At 35.2% G+C, this 16,427-nt stretch overlaps 1 protein-coding gene across 3 annotated transcripts in view; it reads left to right on the forward strand.

Annotated features, from left to right (window-relative positions):
* The window catches only part of ATIM (timeless family protein), a 64,998-nt gene that overhangs the window by 35,682 nt on the left and 12,889 nt on the right, over positions 1–16,427 (forward strand). For all 3 annotated transcript variants that reach the window (XM_089800670.1, XM_089800671.1, XM_089800669.1), the window contains exons 12-23: positions 8,792–9,367; positions 9,455–9,849; positions 10,037–10,141; positions 10,615–10,905; positions 12,206–12,322; positions 12,540–12,758; positions 13,250–13,366; positions 13,535–13,756; positions 13,934–14,056; positions 14,233–14,367; positions 14,731–14,898; positions 15,045–15,185. In XM_089800670.1, the coding sequence (XP_089656796.1) occupies positions 8,792–9,367; positions 9,455–9,849; positions 10,037–10,141; positions 10,615–10,905; positions 12,206–12,322; positions 12,540–12,758; positions 13,250–13,366; positions 13,535–13,756; positions 13,934–14,056; positions 14,233–14,367; positions 14,731–14,898; positions 15,045–15,185 (2,609 nt within the window). The remainder of the gene's footprint in view (positions 1–8,791; positions 9,368–9,454; positions 9,850–10,036; positions 10,142–10,614; positions 10,906–12,205; positions 12,323–12,539; positions 12,759–13,249; positions 13,367–13,534; positions 13,757–13,933; positions 14,057–14,232; positions 14,368–14,730; positions 14,899–15,044; positions 15,186–16,427) is intronic.

The raw sequence follows: 16,427 nt of genomic DNA on the forward strand, positions 1-16,427 counted from the left end.
TGTTAATGGTTTGAGACTTAACAGTCAAGATGAGTTAAGTGTGATGAGGATTAGTACAATTGAGGATGTTTATCAATATGCTTTGAAGGAAGAAGATAAGTTGAAAAGAAGACAGATTAACCCTCAAGTAAGGGATAAACTGGGTGGTGATAAGGGCAAGAATAAACTTGTGATTGAAGAGGGACTTGATCAAAAGATTCATGGAAGAGTCAATGGTAACAAAGAGTTCAAAGGTACTTGTTTCAAATGTAGAAATGTTAGACATAGAGCTTTCCAATGTTCAATTGGTTGTAGCAAGGGAAAACAAAACCTAGTGGCACATAAGGAATAGGCTAAAGAAGATGAACTTGTTAAAAGAGAGATTTCACTTGAGATGTGAGAATCTCTAATGTTTAAGAGAGTTATGTTGAATTGGAGCATGTGCAGAGAATGCAATTATTCCAAACTATTTGCAAATTAGAAGGCAAATGTTGCAAGGTGATAATTGATAGTGGAAGTACTGATAACCATGTATCAGAAGAGATCATGTAGAAACTTGGATAAAGGAGACTTAAACACCCTTGTCCAAATGGGATATCTTGTACCATTTTAAAATGTACGCACTTGCCTTTTAAGACATGTTAGCTCCCTCTTCAGAATTCCTTTCGTGGACCGTGGATATGGTTATGCTTGATCTCCTTTCTCTTTCCACCCTTATCTTTCTGGCACCTACCTGTTCTTTCTGTGGCACGCTGGACTTGACCTACAGGACCAGGTCGACTCAGGTCAACCTAGTCTATGCTCGGTCGACCCAGGTCGACCTAGTCCTCCTAGGTTGACCTAGTCTTCGACAGTTGTGGAGCTTGGGGCCCTAAAGGCCTCAGGGTTTTAATTAGTTTTTTACTGTTACCCAATTGGCCTATATCGTTTTCTCGCCCAAAAACTCATATATAAGGAGACTTGGAGGCTTCATTTTCATATCTCATTCATTCATGCACTCAAGTAGTCCAAGGTCTTGCTCTCTAGTGATTTTTTTTGCCTTTTGCATTCAAGGAGTTTAAGTATTCAAGTTTTTCAAGCATTTTAGCAAGGAGATTTCGATCTAGCGTTGAAGGATCCTTGTGAGCATATCCTCTTCAAGATCTAGCTTATTGTTGGCCGTCAAGGGAGGAGATCTACGTTGAAGCATTCATCATCTTCTTCATTGATGCACTTTTATATCCATGGCACGAGGATGTGATTATGGTATATTCGTTGCAAAGAGTGGAGATACCCTACATTCCTAATTCAAGATCTACATTACATTTATGTACAAAATCCTTATGAACAAGGGTTTCAAACAAGGTGAATCCTAACATTTATCTTGTCTTTCAGTTATTTACATTTACATTTCTCAATTACGATTAATTCCTTAATCTAGGGCTTGACCAAGGCAAGCCCTCATCAAGCCCCAACTGCAAACCTTTCTTTTCTGTATTGATTTGCAGGTTGGGAGCAAAAAAGATTACAAATTTGGAACCTACTGTTCACAAGCTTTTTGGAGTTGTCAGTTGGAGATCGCCAAACTACATCAATCTGGTTGTAAGACGTCTTCCCTAGTCGACCTAGTTCTTCAGTCTCAGATTCTAGGGAGATTTTTGGTTTTTTTTCCTTTTGTTGTTTCATTCCAAAATATTAATTTGAATTTAGTATTATCTCTCTTATTTTCTTTGGGTCCTAGCTAATCTAACTTGGATCATAAGTGGAATCATACTTGGAAATTCCCCTCTTTCTCTCACACACATATTTGAATGGCTTAGTGACCCTATAAAGTGGAGACCTACATCTTATTAAAGTGCTTCCATTTTACCACTAAACATAAGTTAGTGTCAGGATGGCCATATAGTGGAAGTGAAAGAGTAATGTTGGGTTAATTTCAACATTGGGCCATACTTGGATGAGGTATTGTGTGATTTGGTTAACATGAGTGCTTGCCATGTTTTGTTAGGAAGAGCTTCACAGTGTGATGTTGGAGCTATTCATGATTGTTGAAAGAATGTTGTTTCTATTGTAAAGGATGGCAAGAAGTTCACTTTTATTCCTTTGAAGTGGGAAGGAAGGAGGGCTAAGAACTTAAGTGCGATGAGGACTTACACCTTAGGAAATCGGATTGCTTTGGATCAGAAGGTGATGGATTTGTAGTATGTGGCTGAGAAAGTTTATGAGGTACAATTGATGGATGATTTTATAAATGGATTTAAACTGATGGAGATGAAGGTTGGTGACAACCCAATGGTATTGTTTCGGTAGGTTACTGAAGCGGTATCAAGTAAGCAACAGGATCTTGTAAGTAGATAAGAGTCAAAGAAGATACTAAGTAGAGACATTAGTGAAGTCAAACGAAAGAAGAAGAAAAAGGCATTAGTCGTTGACTATGGAGAAAGAAAGACAAAAGCAATTGGTGTGAGTTGAAGAATTAGAGTAGAAGTAGTAGCAGAGAAGTATTTGATGGTGGAATGTATTCTATTGGACTTGTGGATTTGGATAGTCGACATATTCATTTGCATAAAATGTAGCTTGTTGATGAGAAAATATGGATTAAGAATGAACATGGGATTTATGTCTTGAATCCTATCAGATGTTCATGAGTGCCTCTTATGGAACATCGTCTATTTACCTGGGGTGTTTGATGCAAGAGCATTTTGGGGTTGTTGGCGATTTTGCATCACCCAAAAGGTTTCCTTTCGGTTTGTTTGTACTCTATTCTTAATAGGTAATTTTTTGTAGTGATCGGTCCAATTGTTTCATTATCTTATGCGATCCTTATGGTGTGATCTAGGCATCATGGAGATCTTTTGTTTAGCTTCACAACTTGATCCAATGTTCCAAGATGAAGTTATCTTATGATTGGTCTTACCCTGTATTTGGTTTCCTATTCCAACAGCTAGGTTGGCAAGATTCAGCTTGCAATGGAGATCCACGTCATGTGAAGCCTAATGGCGCATTGTTCTATGTTGTCATACTCGTGGAAGACCTCCTTGTGTGTTTGCACGTCCCGATGTATCTCATTGGGATTGTTCTTATGGGTTGGTTCTTGACCTATATTGGTGTAATATGTTTCTCTGTCTTGGAGATTATTGATTGGATATGCTGACTTGTGGCTAGCGATCTTATATATAAGTAGGGCAGTAGTTCTTGTTTAGGGGTAGCATTCAGGTAGTAAGATTGGTAATGAGGAGAGCCATAATATTTGTTTGTGAAGATTGAGATTAAGATTTATATCCTTAGTAATGGGGCATGATTGTTGAATAATCTGTAAATTGCACTTGCAGGCCAACTTGATGATAACTGAAGATCATACTTCCTTAATTTGCTAGTGTTGTTCATTGTTTGCTTTGCCATTTTCGCTATGGTGTTTCTAGCTGCAAGGTTGGATCTCCTTTGGGTTTTCTCCTCTCTTGACTGCATCACTTTGAGATCAAGATAAATATTTTTATCACTATTCGTGATTCACAAACCTTGGTCTGACTTAAGAAGTCAAAGAACATGGGTGAAATGCCCTTATGCTAACCCATTTTATCTATTATATGGCATCTTTTTGCATGTTTCTTGTGGCCAATGATCAGTGCCAACATCATTGAAGTAAAATTCTTGAAGATTTCCCAAGTTGAACCTTGCCAGGAAGAGTGATGCTGTGCTTGTGAGAAGCCTTGCAAAGAAAAGGTCTGGTGATGCATTAACAAAAGGCAGAACGTAATCCCCTATACTCAATAGGTTGAAAGCATTTCGCTTGCATACGCCATGTGCAACCAATTCTTCTGCATTAGCATCATGCTTACCTTTCCATTTGCGTTTCTACTTAACCTTGGAACCACCTTGCTGGTATTGTGCAAGGAAGAGTATTGTGGACTTGTCATGTCCATCTCAAGATAATGGATGTCAGAGTATTCAATTGCATGTTAAGCTTTTCCATTTCATGCCAAGTTTTTCATTGCATGCGACTTAGCTGCTTTTGTAAGCAACTCATGAAAATGGTTGCTATTGCATCTTATTTCTGAGCAATCTGGGTTAGTGAATTTGCATTGCATGTCAACTTTTTCAGTTGCATGTCAGAGTCTTCGGTTGCATGTTAGCTTTTTCAGTTGCTTGTTAAATTTTTCAATTGCATGTCAGATTAAATAATTGGACGTGCTTCGATGAACCCTCGAGAGATTGGTCCATATAAGTACTACATCAGGAGCAGAGTACAAGTTTTGAGAAGAATGGGTGAAAGGGAAGCAGAAAACCCACCAAGGGTATTGAATAATCAGCTTAAGGGTTTCTTGACTACTTTTGCCCAACAATAATTTTCACAGCAGTTACAGGACCGTATGATTACAGCCATGGGTCAAATTGGATTGGACCATTCACAATCAAGGTCAAGAGGTGAAAACAGTAGAAGGCATAGTACTAGTAGAGTCGCTGCAATAGTTCCAGATAGATCACTTCAACCTATTTTTATCCCTAAAAGAGGATAATCGTATACAGATTCAAAACAACATAAGAGGAAAGCAAATTGAAAGGAGGTATGGAAAAATCTATGTAGAGAATTTGATGAACATGCAGATTTGGTTCATGGGGACAAAAGGAAAGCATTGGGGAGTGTCTTACATGGGGCTTCATCATATTTGCAAGAAGATTCACAAGAATATTCTATCAGGGAAAATATGACTGCTCTTGATGTTAAGCATGGGATGGATATGGATTCTTTGGGTGATCATAATGCATCTTCTAGTGTGTTAGTTGATTCCTATGATGACACAATTCCTGCACATGAGGAAAAATCAGAACATGGCATTCAAAGACACTTGAGACACTTGACACACAAGCCCTTGGTATGGGAAGATGTTTTTTTGAGACACTGCCATCTATAATTATTTGGGAAGAAAATGAGTCAAGTCAAAATCTAGTGGTCATTGATGATTCCAAAGAAAGCAAAGAGGAGGTCAAAATTGTGGTTTGGGACAGCAAAAGTTTACTTCCTCATTCTGATAAGTTTGCAGCCCTTACGCATGGAATAAATAATGTAGAGGACTCTACAAGTTTTGAGTATGAAGTTGTCAATAAAAAAGTGCTTGCAAAAGTTGAAGATGCCATGCAAATGCATGACGATAGTGCTGATTGTTATAAATAGTGATATATATCTTCATCCTCAAGATAATGCAGTCCATAATTATAGAAAATACAATGGTATGGGGTCACTTAATGTTGGCATTCAAATTTGGACAAATAGTCAGGGGACATGGAATGATTATGCAACTAATAAGAGGGTAGATTTTGTGCATCATGGCATAGAAGATGTGAAGATGATTCAAAGCATGGTGATTTTATTATTAGATAGTGCAACAGATTGGTGGAGCAGTGTTGTTGAGGTTGAGATGGAATCCAGGCATTGCTTGAGGGCAAGCAATATCTTGAAAGGGAGGACTGTAATGGCCCCTTTTTGCCTAGCACGTTGATAAATAAATAAAGATTAATGCTACCCTACTATCTATTCTTGCTATATGCTAAAGCATTAAGTCAATAAAGGAGGTTAACTGTTCAGCTAAATAAAAAGAGGGAAAAGCTATAGTCATTGCTAATATGAGTTTAATTATTCATTGACAGTTATAAAAAGGGGCCAACTAAAGTAACGACTTAAGTCTCTCCTAGGCCATAAGAGTGAATTATTAAATGTGAGGCAAATATTATTATTTTCTTATGCTGTTACACAAAAGAATTAGAAGAAGGAAATCGATAGCTTTTTGGCTGGGGATTCTCATAAAAGGTTTGATTGGGGTTTGGAGTCTCATTCTATTATGGGATATTTATTTCCAACTTGATAATTCCTTCATTGTTGCTGATTTGACAGTAGCAGCCATATTTGAGGACAGAAGCCCTTGGATATTTGTAGGTTGGATGGAAAGCCAACACTATTTGAGAGGTTGATTCACTCTAGCAACATCATTGAGCAGATTTCTATTGTTTTAAACAGGGTTTGGAGCATGTTCTAGCATTGTAATAGCAGTATATTTGACGTAGCAGCAATGCATGTTTTATATCAGAATCACTATCAATAGATTTGTGTTTGAAATCAATTATTTCCTTGGAAATCTACATTGTTTCGTTGCTGTTTAGTCTGCTAGTCTGCTTGTTTGCAATGAAATGAAGCAAAATATGGTAAGATTCAAAACCCAAATAAGATTTGAGAGAGTATCCAAGTGTGGGATATTTCAGCTTGCGAATAGAAATTCATAAATATCCTTATGCTTGTCAAAAAAGGGTTTCTTAGATGACTTTGATTGTCTCCAATGCACTTCAACATGGCGTCATAGTTTGAACAACTTTGCTCGTTTGAATGTCCTTTTTGCACAATTTGCCTGGATGATCATGTGCACTTTGGTTTTTTTGGCCTAAATTTACCAGTTAATAGACTTTCCTCACAATTGCAAACATGATACACATGCTTCTTAATTATTTTTTCAAATTCAACCCATTTATTAATTGTTTTTGTAATTCAACCCATTTATCAGACATACCTTTCAATCTAATTTAATGCATGCCTAGCCAGCCAATTTTTATCTCACAAAGTGAGTTGCCATTCTTCATCAGTTTGATGCGAAATGAGATACAACTGAAGTTGTTCAGACTTTCTAACTAACAATCACATTTGTCAGCAGTAACATCGCTTTCATAAGCCTGTTTTCCATCTTGATCTCTGTTTTTGAAAGGTTGAACAGGGGTTGAATCAATGTCATGGGGCTGCTCTTTTTGACAGGCTTTAGGCTAATCTTTAATGAGAACTCCTAGTTTTTGAAGGAGAATCATTATGATTTTCTTAAACACATGAAGCTTTCTTTTAGTTTGAGAGAGGATTACAATGTCTTCTGCCTTGACAAGCCTTGCCTCATCATCTTGAGGTACTTTTACTTTTTCATGAGCTATGCTATTCACTTCTTTATTCCATGTACTTATGAACATCTCTTGCTTGAAGGAAACCAAATTATCTTCACACCTTGTATCATCTATTCTAGTCAAAAGTATCAATCAGCAAAACTGGTCAAACTCCCAAGTAGACCGCACAGCAAAGAAAAAAACCTGCTTTGGCACCAATCTAATTTCTAGTCAGCGTATTTATTTCAATGTTAGATCAATAACAGGAATATTAGCTCACTTCAGTTTATCCTTGATTGTGTTTGTCAAGTGTTATGGTGTAATATTAATGGAAGCAAAGGTGAACTGAAATGCAATTTGAAAAATGATCTTTTAACCCCAAAAAAGTCAATGTGGAAATTCTTCTGGAGTTATCGCAGCAAAGGAGACCCACAAGCCCAAAAGACAAATTTCTTGATTGGAGCTTATTCAGTGAGGAGTGTTGTCCAGGCATTGAAGGAAGGTTACATCATTCTTCAGTCAACTGGCACATCTATATCAAATTTGGTTTGTTGAATACATTGAAGAGTTTGAACAAAATGTGAGATAAAGGAGGCTCATTTGGTGGACTTAATCAGCTATCAGTCTGAAATGAAATACCAAGAATGATAGTTGCTTCCATTGCCCTGTAGATATAGAGAAGGAAATGTTCATTGGAGTCGTAAAGAAGGCTATGTTCATTTCCGTAGAAGCAGGTTAACAATTTTTGAGGTGTTGGAGGCTCTCCACATCTTATAAAGTGAGGGTTAACTTCTCTGTGTCCCAACATCAACTAATCAATATCAGTGAGCTTAATTGTCATCACAACTGGGGTAGAGAGACAATAGATTTTGTGATACTTGTGGCAGAAACTGAAATGGGGGTCATAAGGTAACTTCATGGATTATGGGGTTGTTTTTTCTTGATTGAGTTATAAAGAGCAGAATTTCGGGATACACATCATATGGATCTTATGGACAATTTGTAATGGGGTTAAATGAGTAATTTGATAGGTTGTGTATAATTTTAAGAGGTACACGTAGAAAACCATTTTTGCATTTGAAATCTATCTTAAGGTAATTCATGTCATGCCTTAAGATAGTATACAATAGGTAATCAAGTTATGTATTTGATATTTCAATTGAAATGCAGTGTTTTCCATGCTGCATGTTTGTTTGTAGTGTCTGTTTTAAACAAAAAATACTATGCATATTTTTTATCTCAATCTAATTTGAGTACCATGTTCCCAAAAATGATTGAAATTAACTACTTTTTAGCAAGCACGTTCTCAAGTTCTTTGAAAGATGCCATAACTTATTATGATCATTTTTTCAAATCATTCAAGTTTTGATTAATTTGCATACATTCTTTTAGTTATATAGAATGTTTTTATTTTCAGCAATTGTGTCAAGAAGTTCATTTTACTAAATCCCATTGTTACATTGCCTTTTCTTTGATTTGTGGCAATCTTGTCTTGATTTTGCTACATTTGGTAGCAGTAGAAATCTAGGACATGTACAATAGGGATACCGATGTTAGAGTTTAGAATCAAGCAACATATATTGCTCTCAAATGATGAGTGATCTTCAACTTTAATCCCTGCACAGTTTTCTAATGGTATCAACCCATAAATCACAATCATAAGCAAAATCACTTGCATTGTTGATTATTTCATATTAGTGCTACATTTTTTTACAGTTGGAAAGTCAAACAGCACGTTTCAAATTCTATCATTATCTTCTAGTGTCGACAGTTTTAATTTTCTGCTTTTTGAAGTAATAATGGGTAGTGTTGACATCTATTCTGTTATCCAGGCTTACTTCACTTGCGACTATGGCTCAATCAGAATGTGCAAACATTTCTTACTCTTATTTGAAGCAACTATTTGACTTTTCTATTCCAGGTTCTCAAGAAATCTAGAAGAGGCAGGAAGAAGAAAAAGCTGGCTGATAACCAACAAGAACAAGTGCCTGTACAATCCAAAGACAATGGGATCTCATCTAACACCAGTGAAATTGAAAGTGAGAAGAGATTTGACTTTAATGAACAGGAAACAAATAAGACAGCAGAATTGCTTGAAGAGGGATTGAGCACAGGAATGCATACAGATGATGTTGAGGAACACAACAGAATATCCAAATCTGATGACAATGGAAGAGTGCAGCAGAAAAGCTCCTTGGAGAATGCTGATGAATGCGAAGAAGAAGTAGAATTCTTGGAAAAGAATACCCAAAATGGAACGACAAACTCACTGAATGATGGAGAAAGCAACTCAGAAGATGATAATCAGGGCAACAGAATTGAAGCAGATTTTGATATCCAAAAGTTTACATTCTCCTTTGCTGACAACAATGTTATTCAAAAATACTGTTGGTTACTCATGTTCTACAAGAAAAATTCTGCTGCTACAAATCATTATATAATTCGCATGTTGCAGCGTATTTGTGATGACTGTATGTTGGCACCAATGCTTTATCAGGTCTATTTTAACCTTTAGATGTGCTTTGAATGAGATCCAGGAAAGCTTTAATATTCTGGTATTTAACTCTTATTATATTTTATGCAGCTATCAGTATTGTCTATCTTTTATGAGATTCTCTCAGATCAGAGGACATTGCAGTCAGAGGAATATAAAAATATTGTTCAGTTCCTTACAAGGATATTGCGTGGTTTTTTCAAAAAGTTGAAGGATCAGCCTTTTCTCTTTGTTGAGATACTCTTCTGGAAGACTCGCAGAGATTGCAATATGATCAGTACAGATCAGTTATTGTCTAAGATGAATAAATGGAAGAACAAAGTGAATCATTCTGTGAAGAAAAACATTGCTGATGCTTTGGGTGGTGATGAAGCTGATGGTATCAATGAATGGCAAAGCACAGAGGTGCCGCCTAAGAAAAATATTGCTGATGCCCTTGGTGATGATGAGGCCGATATGCCTTTTGGTGAACCTCCTAATCATGGGTATGTAACTGTTGGTATAGGATTGAGAGTTTTTTTTAATGTTTTGTACCTTCTAGACTAGAATATCATTTTAGGAATTCATCACTTCTAATTTTGGTTATTTCTGGTTAATAAAATTTACAGATTTAGAGCATACTTTTCAGTTTTTAAGATAGTTTCTAAAATACTATCTTTTGTGACTCTTTAGGAAGGAGACTTATAGAAAAGAACAAAAGAGAGAATCTCCTAAAAAGAGGAAGAGCTTTGTTTTTAGTGAAGAGGAAGAAAGTCAAATCAAAGAGCTTTTCGAGCAGTAAGCAATATTTATCTCCCCGGGCACTTAATAAAATGGTTGACATGTTTCATGTCTGTTAACATGATATATTGTTAGTTCTTGAACAAGTTACAATAAAGCTTTGCATTTATAAGAATATTAGGTTATAGTGCATGTGTGAAATTATACATCCTTAATGGGAAATTGCAGGCCAGTTTCTTCATGTAGAGAACCCTGTCTGAGAATATGCACAAAAAATTAGCTAGGATTATGTTAGAAGAAATGGTTGTGATACAAATAAGGATTTAATGCCAAGGATGAAGACAGTTGTAGACTCTTCTTCATTTTTCTTTCTAGTGGTTGTCTGCTTATGTAAGTCTTGCTTAGCGCAAATCATTTTTCTTGGAGAACATTTAATATCACCGGCATTAAAGGTCGAGTTCTGTAAACTGACTCTTACTTTATCACCACACGTGTAGGTTCATAAATATATCTTTTTTGGCTTTGCGCAGGTACAAAGAAAATAGAAGATGTAGCTCCATGATTGCAGAAGCACTTGACCAGAATGGAAAGTTCTCAACAATCCAAATTTCTCGTAAACTTAAGCAGCTCGGTCTCAAGGTTGCATCAAGCAAGAACAAATCAGGAATTGACAAGATGGTTAGTGATGAAAGTATTGAGAGTGAAGAAGATATAAAAGACAAGCCTAGTTCAGCTGAAGCTGGGAAAACTAACAGAAGAAGACTCTTTTTGGATTCTGAGGATGAGTCGGAACATGAGATTCTACACCATGATTCATTGAAGTATCTTCCAATTTCATCTCATATTTTTCTGCTACATATTTTTTCATTGTAGAGCTAATAAAAAATATTCAGTTTTGAGGTATGAGAGTTCCAGAATGAACATATTTATATTATATGGAAGGATGATCAAAGAGTATCTGGTCAAAGCTATGCAAAAGATATTAAACCAAGATAATACATATTTGAAATCTAAGATACAAATTTTGGTTTTCTGTTCCACCATGGATTATAATTGCAATGATCACCATATCCTTTGTTAGAATGAGATATATGGAACATTTCTTTTGAGTTCTAGATGCAGTGTACATTGCAAACAATAATTAGTAGTACAGTAGATTTGCTTTGAAGTCTAAGAGTTTTCCATAATGGAAAGCTTGATATAGGACTTACAGTGATTATAATTTCTCATCCCTCCACAAATCTTGAACTTTACAAATGTGCGTTCATGCTATGTTCAAGGTCCTTGTAACCTTTTAAACTGTACAACAATCTTTTACATATTTAGTCCTCTGGTGTTTATCAATAATCTCAAAATTCATTCTTCTCCTCTTTGATCTGTATCCTTTTTACCAAATTCATACCCCAAAGAAGCCTGATAAATTTTTTGTGCAAATAAATGCAACACACATTCATGTAGCAATATACTGCCCAAAGTTGTTCCACTAGATAGCCACATCTTCTGCATAATCAAATGCATATAACTGTGAAGAATTGTTCAATCATCACAGTAAAACCTCAAAGTAATATTTTTGAGCTAGAGTTAACTTTGTTCACTCTATGCTTCTCTGACTTTGCTTAATGACATTGTTGCTCTGGTAAGTTCTTTTTTATAAATCCAGCTTCAAGAGCATATTTTTTTATCATTCACAGCGAGATCATCAATTTTTTTTAGTTCACTTTTTGTTTTAAATTTCCAAAGCGTAAGCAACTCTAACAAAGAATCACTAAAGGTTGAGAGAGAGTTCCATCTACTTGTTTGTTAGCAATAATTCTTATTAATTGCTCACCCATGACCAAGATTCAGATAAGGAAATGTTCAACAACACAGATAAAAAACTTTGTAGAACTTTTCCTCTTTAAAAGCTCCCTATTTATAATATATTATTATTGACCGACCATACTGACAATTTTTAAATATTTAAATAACACAACTCAAATTAAATCTCTACAGCCTGTAACATATGGTAACAGTAAATCCTCTTAATTCTTTCTAACACATATATTTAGATATATTTTTTAATTTTTTAATTTTTTTGTTTTAAATTTCTTATATAGGCGTTTGCCACAATTCTTCTTGCAGAGCTTCTCAGAAGCAAAGCCCTCCCATAAAAGACAAGAACACAAAATCTCCCAAGAAGAGGAAGAACTTTGTTTTCAGTGAGGAGCAAGAAGGTCTAATAAAGGAACTTTTTGAGCAGTATGTTTTTCAACAGACCTTCATATGACTTGACACATATAGTAGTGTTGTTTATTTAAAATTTTGCTCTTCCTATTCATTACAGCTATTTCGCTGTTACATTTTTCATGGAAATTATTTTTAATTGGATGTCAGTATTTGGTTCAGCTAGCAGTACTTTAATGCTACTATGACTCGCATTGTACTCTTATCTGTCATTGTCTCATGTCTTCTGCAGGCACAAAGGAAACAGAGAGTGTAGCCATTTGATTGCAGAATCGCTGGGCCTGTCAGTATCTCAAATTAATCTTAAGCTCAAGCTTCTTGGCCTTAAGGCTACCTCAAGGAAAAGGAAAGTAAGAGTTGGGTCTCCCAACTCAAAGGATGATGAGGCTCCACTAGAATTGAGAGATGAAGATAACATGAATGAAGAGCCACTTAGAACCGAATTATTGAAGTATCTACCCTTTCCACATCCTTTTCTGACAAACAGTTTTCTTTGTACCTAGTAATTGCAGTATGTGATGAAAAATGAACTTACTAAAATTTAAGAGATAACTTGAAATTATAGCTAAAGTATAACTTTAAACATATTATGCTCAGAATATAATCGAGAAAAGTACAATATTATTTGCTCAGAGGAGAACAGCATGATTGGTTACTGTTAGTGTTGATCTCATGTAATACCTGATATGCTGATCCTTCAGCCTGAACTGTATGGAAAACTCAGAGATCATATAGTAATATTGCACTTTTATTTGGCTTTTATGCTAAAGTTCAACATGATAGCTTAACCTTTGTTGTACATTTGTAAACACAATGCACTCCACTCTACTGTTTGTGAGTTTTTGATAACAACTGCAGCTCAGCATGCTTGTCCAAATCTCTGTAATTTTTTTGCGGATGTTATTTTCCTTAATAAACCTTTTTACATAAATTTTTGTGCAGAACATCTGACAAGCTAAAGTCTTCCACAAAAGATAGGAACAAGAACTCTCCCAAGAAGAGGAAGCGGTATGTTTTTAGTGAAGAGCAGGAACATCTAATGAAGGAACTTTTTGAGCAGTAAGTCTATTGTCTTTATGTACATCATCTGTATCATTAGCTGGAAACATGTTAGAAATTTATTTAAAAATAAATGATGGGAAGTTATTAATTTCTTAGATTGGTGTGCACCAATATTCAATATCCTTCACAAATGTTGTTCATTCTAATTTTTTGTGTCTTCTGTAGGAACAAAGAAAACAAACAGTGTAGTCATCTAATTGCTAAAATACTTGGTCTGCCTGTAATTCAAGTCAAGCGTAAGCTTATACTTCTTGGCCTCAAAGTCGACTCAAAAAAACAGAAATCGTATATTGGAGAGCAAGCCAATGTTAAGCATGCTGAAAATTCAGCAGGGATGGGATATGAAGATGATTCAGATCATGCACCACTTATGTCCATGCTATCAAAGTATTTGAATATTTTTTCCAACGTTCAAATCTGAATTTACAAATTGCATGCATTCATTTACATCAATATGAAGATACAGCTCAACATGAGTGACACAATTTTTTTTGATCAAGTTATCTTTCTGGAAAATTTGCAAAGGGTCAAGCTTAGTTAATAATAAATGATACTGACCTGCAGGTCGCTGAATACTAGACATCAGAAGAGAAAGCTGACTGAAGCATTGAATGAACCTGTCAAAAAATCTGGAATGGTGGACAAAGGTGACTCAGACAACGAACCACTGAATTCCAGAATAAAGAGGTAGTTTAATGGATGTCAACTTTTACCTTTTAAATCTTTCCATGATATCTTATTTCGTTGATATCTTCTCATTTTGCACTCTGTTGAATCAAAGCTAGAAACTTTTCGCACCAAAGATTTGTCCAAGGTAATAAATGGAGTGGAATTAAAGTCTTGACACTGATGCTGACTTTCAGGTCTCACAATACCATATTATCAAAGGGAAAGTTGATTGGTTCATGTAAAACATCGCTGAAGGAACCTATATCTGATGAGGATTTCCTCCTCCAGGATGATGCAGAAAATGAGACTCTTATGACAAGTTTATTGAAGTAATTCTTATTCCTCCTTTGAGCAATTTCCATGTTAATTTTGTTTGTCACAAGCTGGACTGATTTACATGTAGAACTGGAGTATTAAATGATTTATCCTGATTAATGAAGTGATGAGAATGTTGAGCGCCCATCATTAGCATATGAAGATCACATTTACCATTAATCCCCTGCAAATGAATTCTAATAATATTTTGGGCATTCTCCAGTAGTTCTGTGATTAGTAATTATAACTGATATGATTTTATTTGATTGCAATTAGAGATGTGGCACCACCCAAACTTTTTCAGATCAAATGTACCCTAAACAACAGATTTTTGAATGAAATAGTATTTTGAAAAATTAAAATGATTTTGCCTGTAGGATGCAGAAGATTAAACTGCAAGGTAAAAAGGTGACAAAAGTGTATAATGAACCTCTCAGAGAAACTGGAATTGCAGAGCACTGCAAGGATAAGGAAGATAAGATTGTATGTGTGCCAGAAGGTGAAGATAATTCAGATGCTGAGTTGCTTATAACAAAATTAAGGAGGTGTGATAATGCTTTTGCCGATATTTTATTTACATTTATGTTTTGTAGAGTCTCTTTATTTTGTTTATAGATCTTGTTTAGAGCTTTGTCCATAGCGAGATGTGTTCTTCAAACATGGAGTTCTTGACAATGAGTCTGACTTTCAGATCTCCAAGCTCGAGACCATCTAAGGGAAAGATGGCCGAGGCGTATGATAAGCTTGTGAAGGATAATGAAATAAGAGCAAACAAGGCAGTTGAAGATGACACAGTACACGAGACTCCTCTGACAGTTGCACATCTATTGAAGTAAGCTTAAAAAGTTGAACCCTTTTTTGTAAGATTTCTATTTCACTATTTCTATTCAAAAGAAGAAATTACTTGCATCTAGAGACAAAGCAGTTTTGACTGTCTTATACACACACCCTAATATTAGTTCTAAATGGTGCAAAGAGTCTAATAATTACATTGCATGACAATTATGTTAACATGATTATTCTAATACAGAAATAGAAAAATGTATGAAACATGCAATGGGCTGTCTAATAAATTTTTTAATTCATAGTACTATGCTGAATCTGGTTAAGTCCAGAAGCACTTAATCCTAATATTGTGAGTTATTGCCTTTCTTTGCATTTCGAGAACTTCTCCATGAACAATATTGTTAACTTATAGGAACTTACATATTTAAACGAGTTACTCCTGTCAGTTTAATTGTGTGACTGCCTAACCCGTCAGTGGCTGGTTCTATTTTCCCGTTTTTCATATGTAAATGAGAATCTCATTAGTTTAAGATATTCAGGATTTTTGTTTATATTATGCCATATAGGAAAATAAAGGTTAATATAGGCAATTGCTAATAAAATAGCTATAATATAAGAAATACATAACAGTGACTATACATTAGGATAGACAGGGCTCCTAATATATCCACATGACAAGATCACACTCGGCTTGAAAGTCATAGAAGAAAGCACCATACCGAGGTGTATAAATGCTACATAAACCCTCAGAGAATGGTGTAGTACTCAATTGTGTTATCAGCAAGTGAAATATTTGCTTCTTGATTCATCCAAAAGTAGGATACATATTGTGTTATGAAGATTTTAGTTCAGGGTGGTGGATATCGATAAAAAGGTAAAGAGTTTTGGACTTACACATCTGTAATAACTAATGAGTAAACATGAGACTGTCTGATTTTAATCAATAAACACAAATATATAATAATTCCAAGATAGAAGAAATTTATTTTTAATAACTAAATGCAAGTAAACACTAATTGCAAGATAGAAGAATCATAATATCTATTGTCATCTACGTCATACAATAGAAAATGGCAGTTGCATTGAATTCTTGGTCTATCTATATTCTATATATTCTCATTACGTGATGTTGACCCATAATTAAAAATAGATCACAGTTTAAATAATAAATAACAATGCAATTATATTACATTTGACGGTTGATATCTATGAGACTGAAAGTTAAAGCTTAAAACAAAAAATTGAAGCTTGGTAGGTTTTTGGGATTTGACCCTAGAATTTCTATTAT

This window comes from Cupressus sempervirens, chromosome 9, assembly GCF_028749045.1.
Source record: "Cupressus sempervirens isolate cs-2001-9-10 chromosome 9, ASM2874904v1, whole genome shotgun sequence".
NCBI lineage: Eukaryota > Viridiplantae > Streptophyta > Pinopsida > Cupressales > Cupressaceae > Cupressus > Cupressus sempervirens.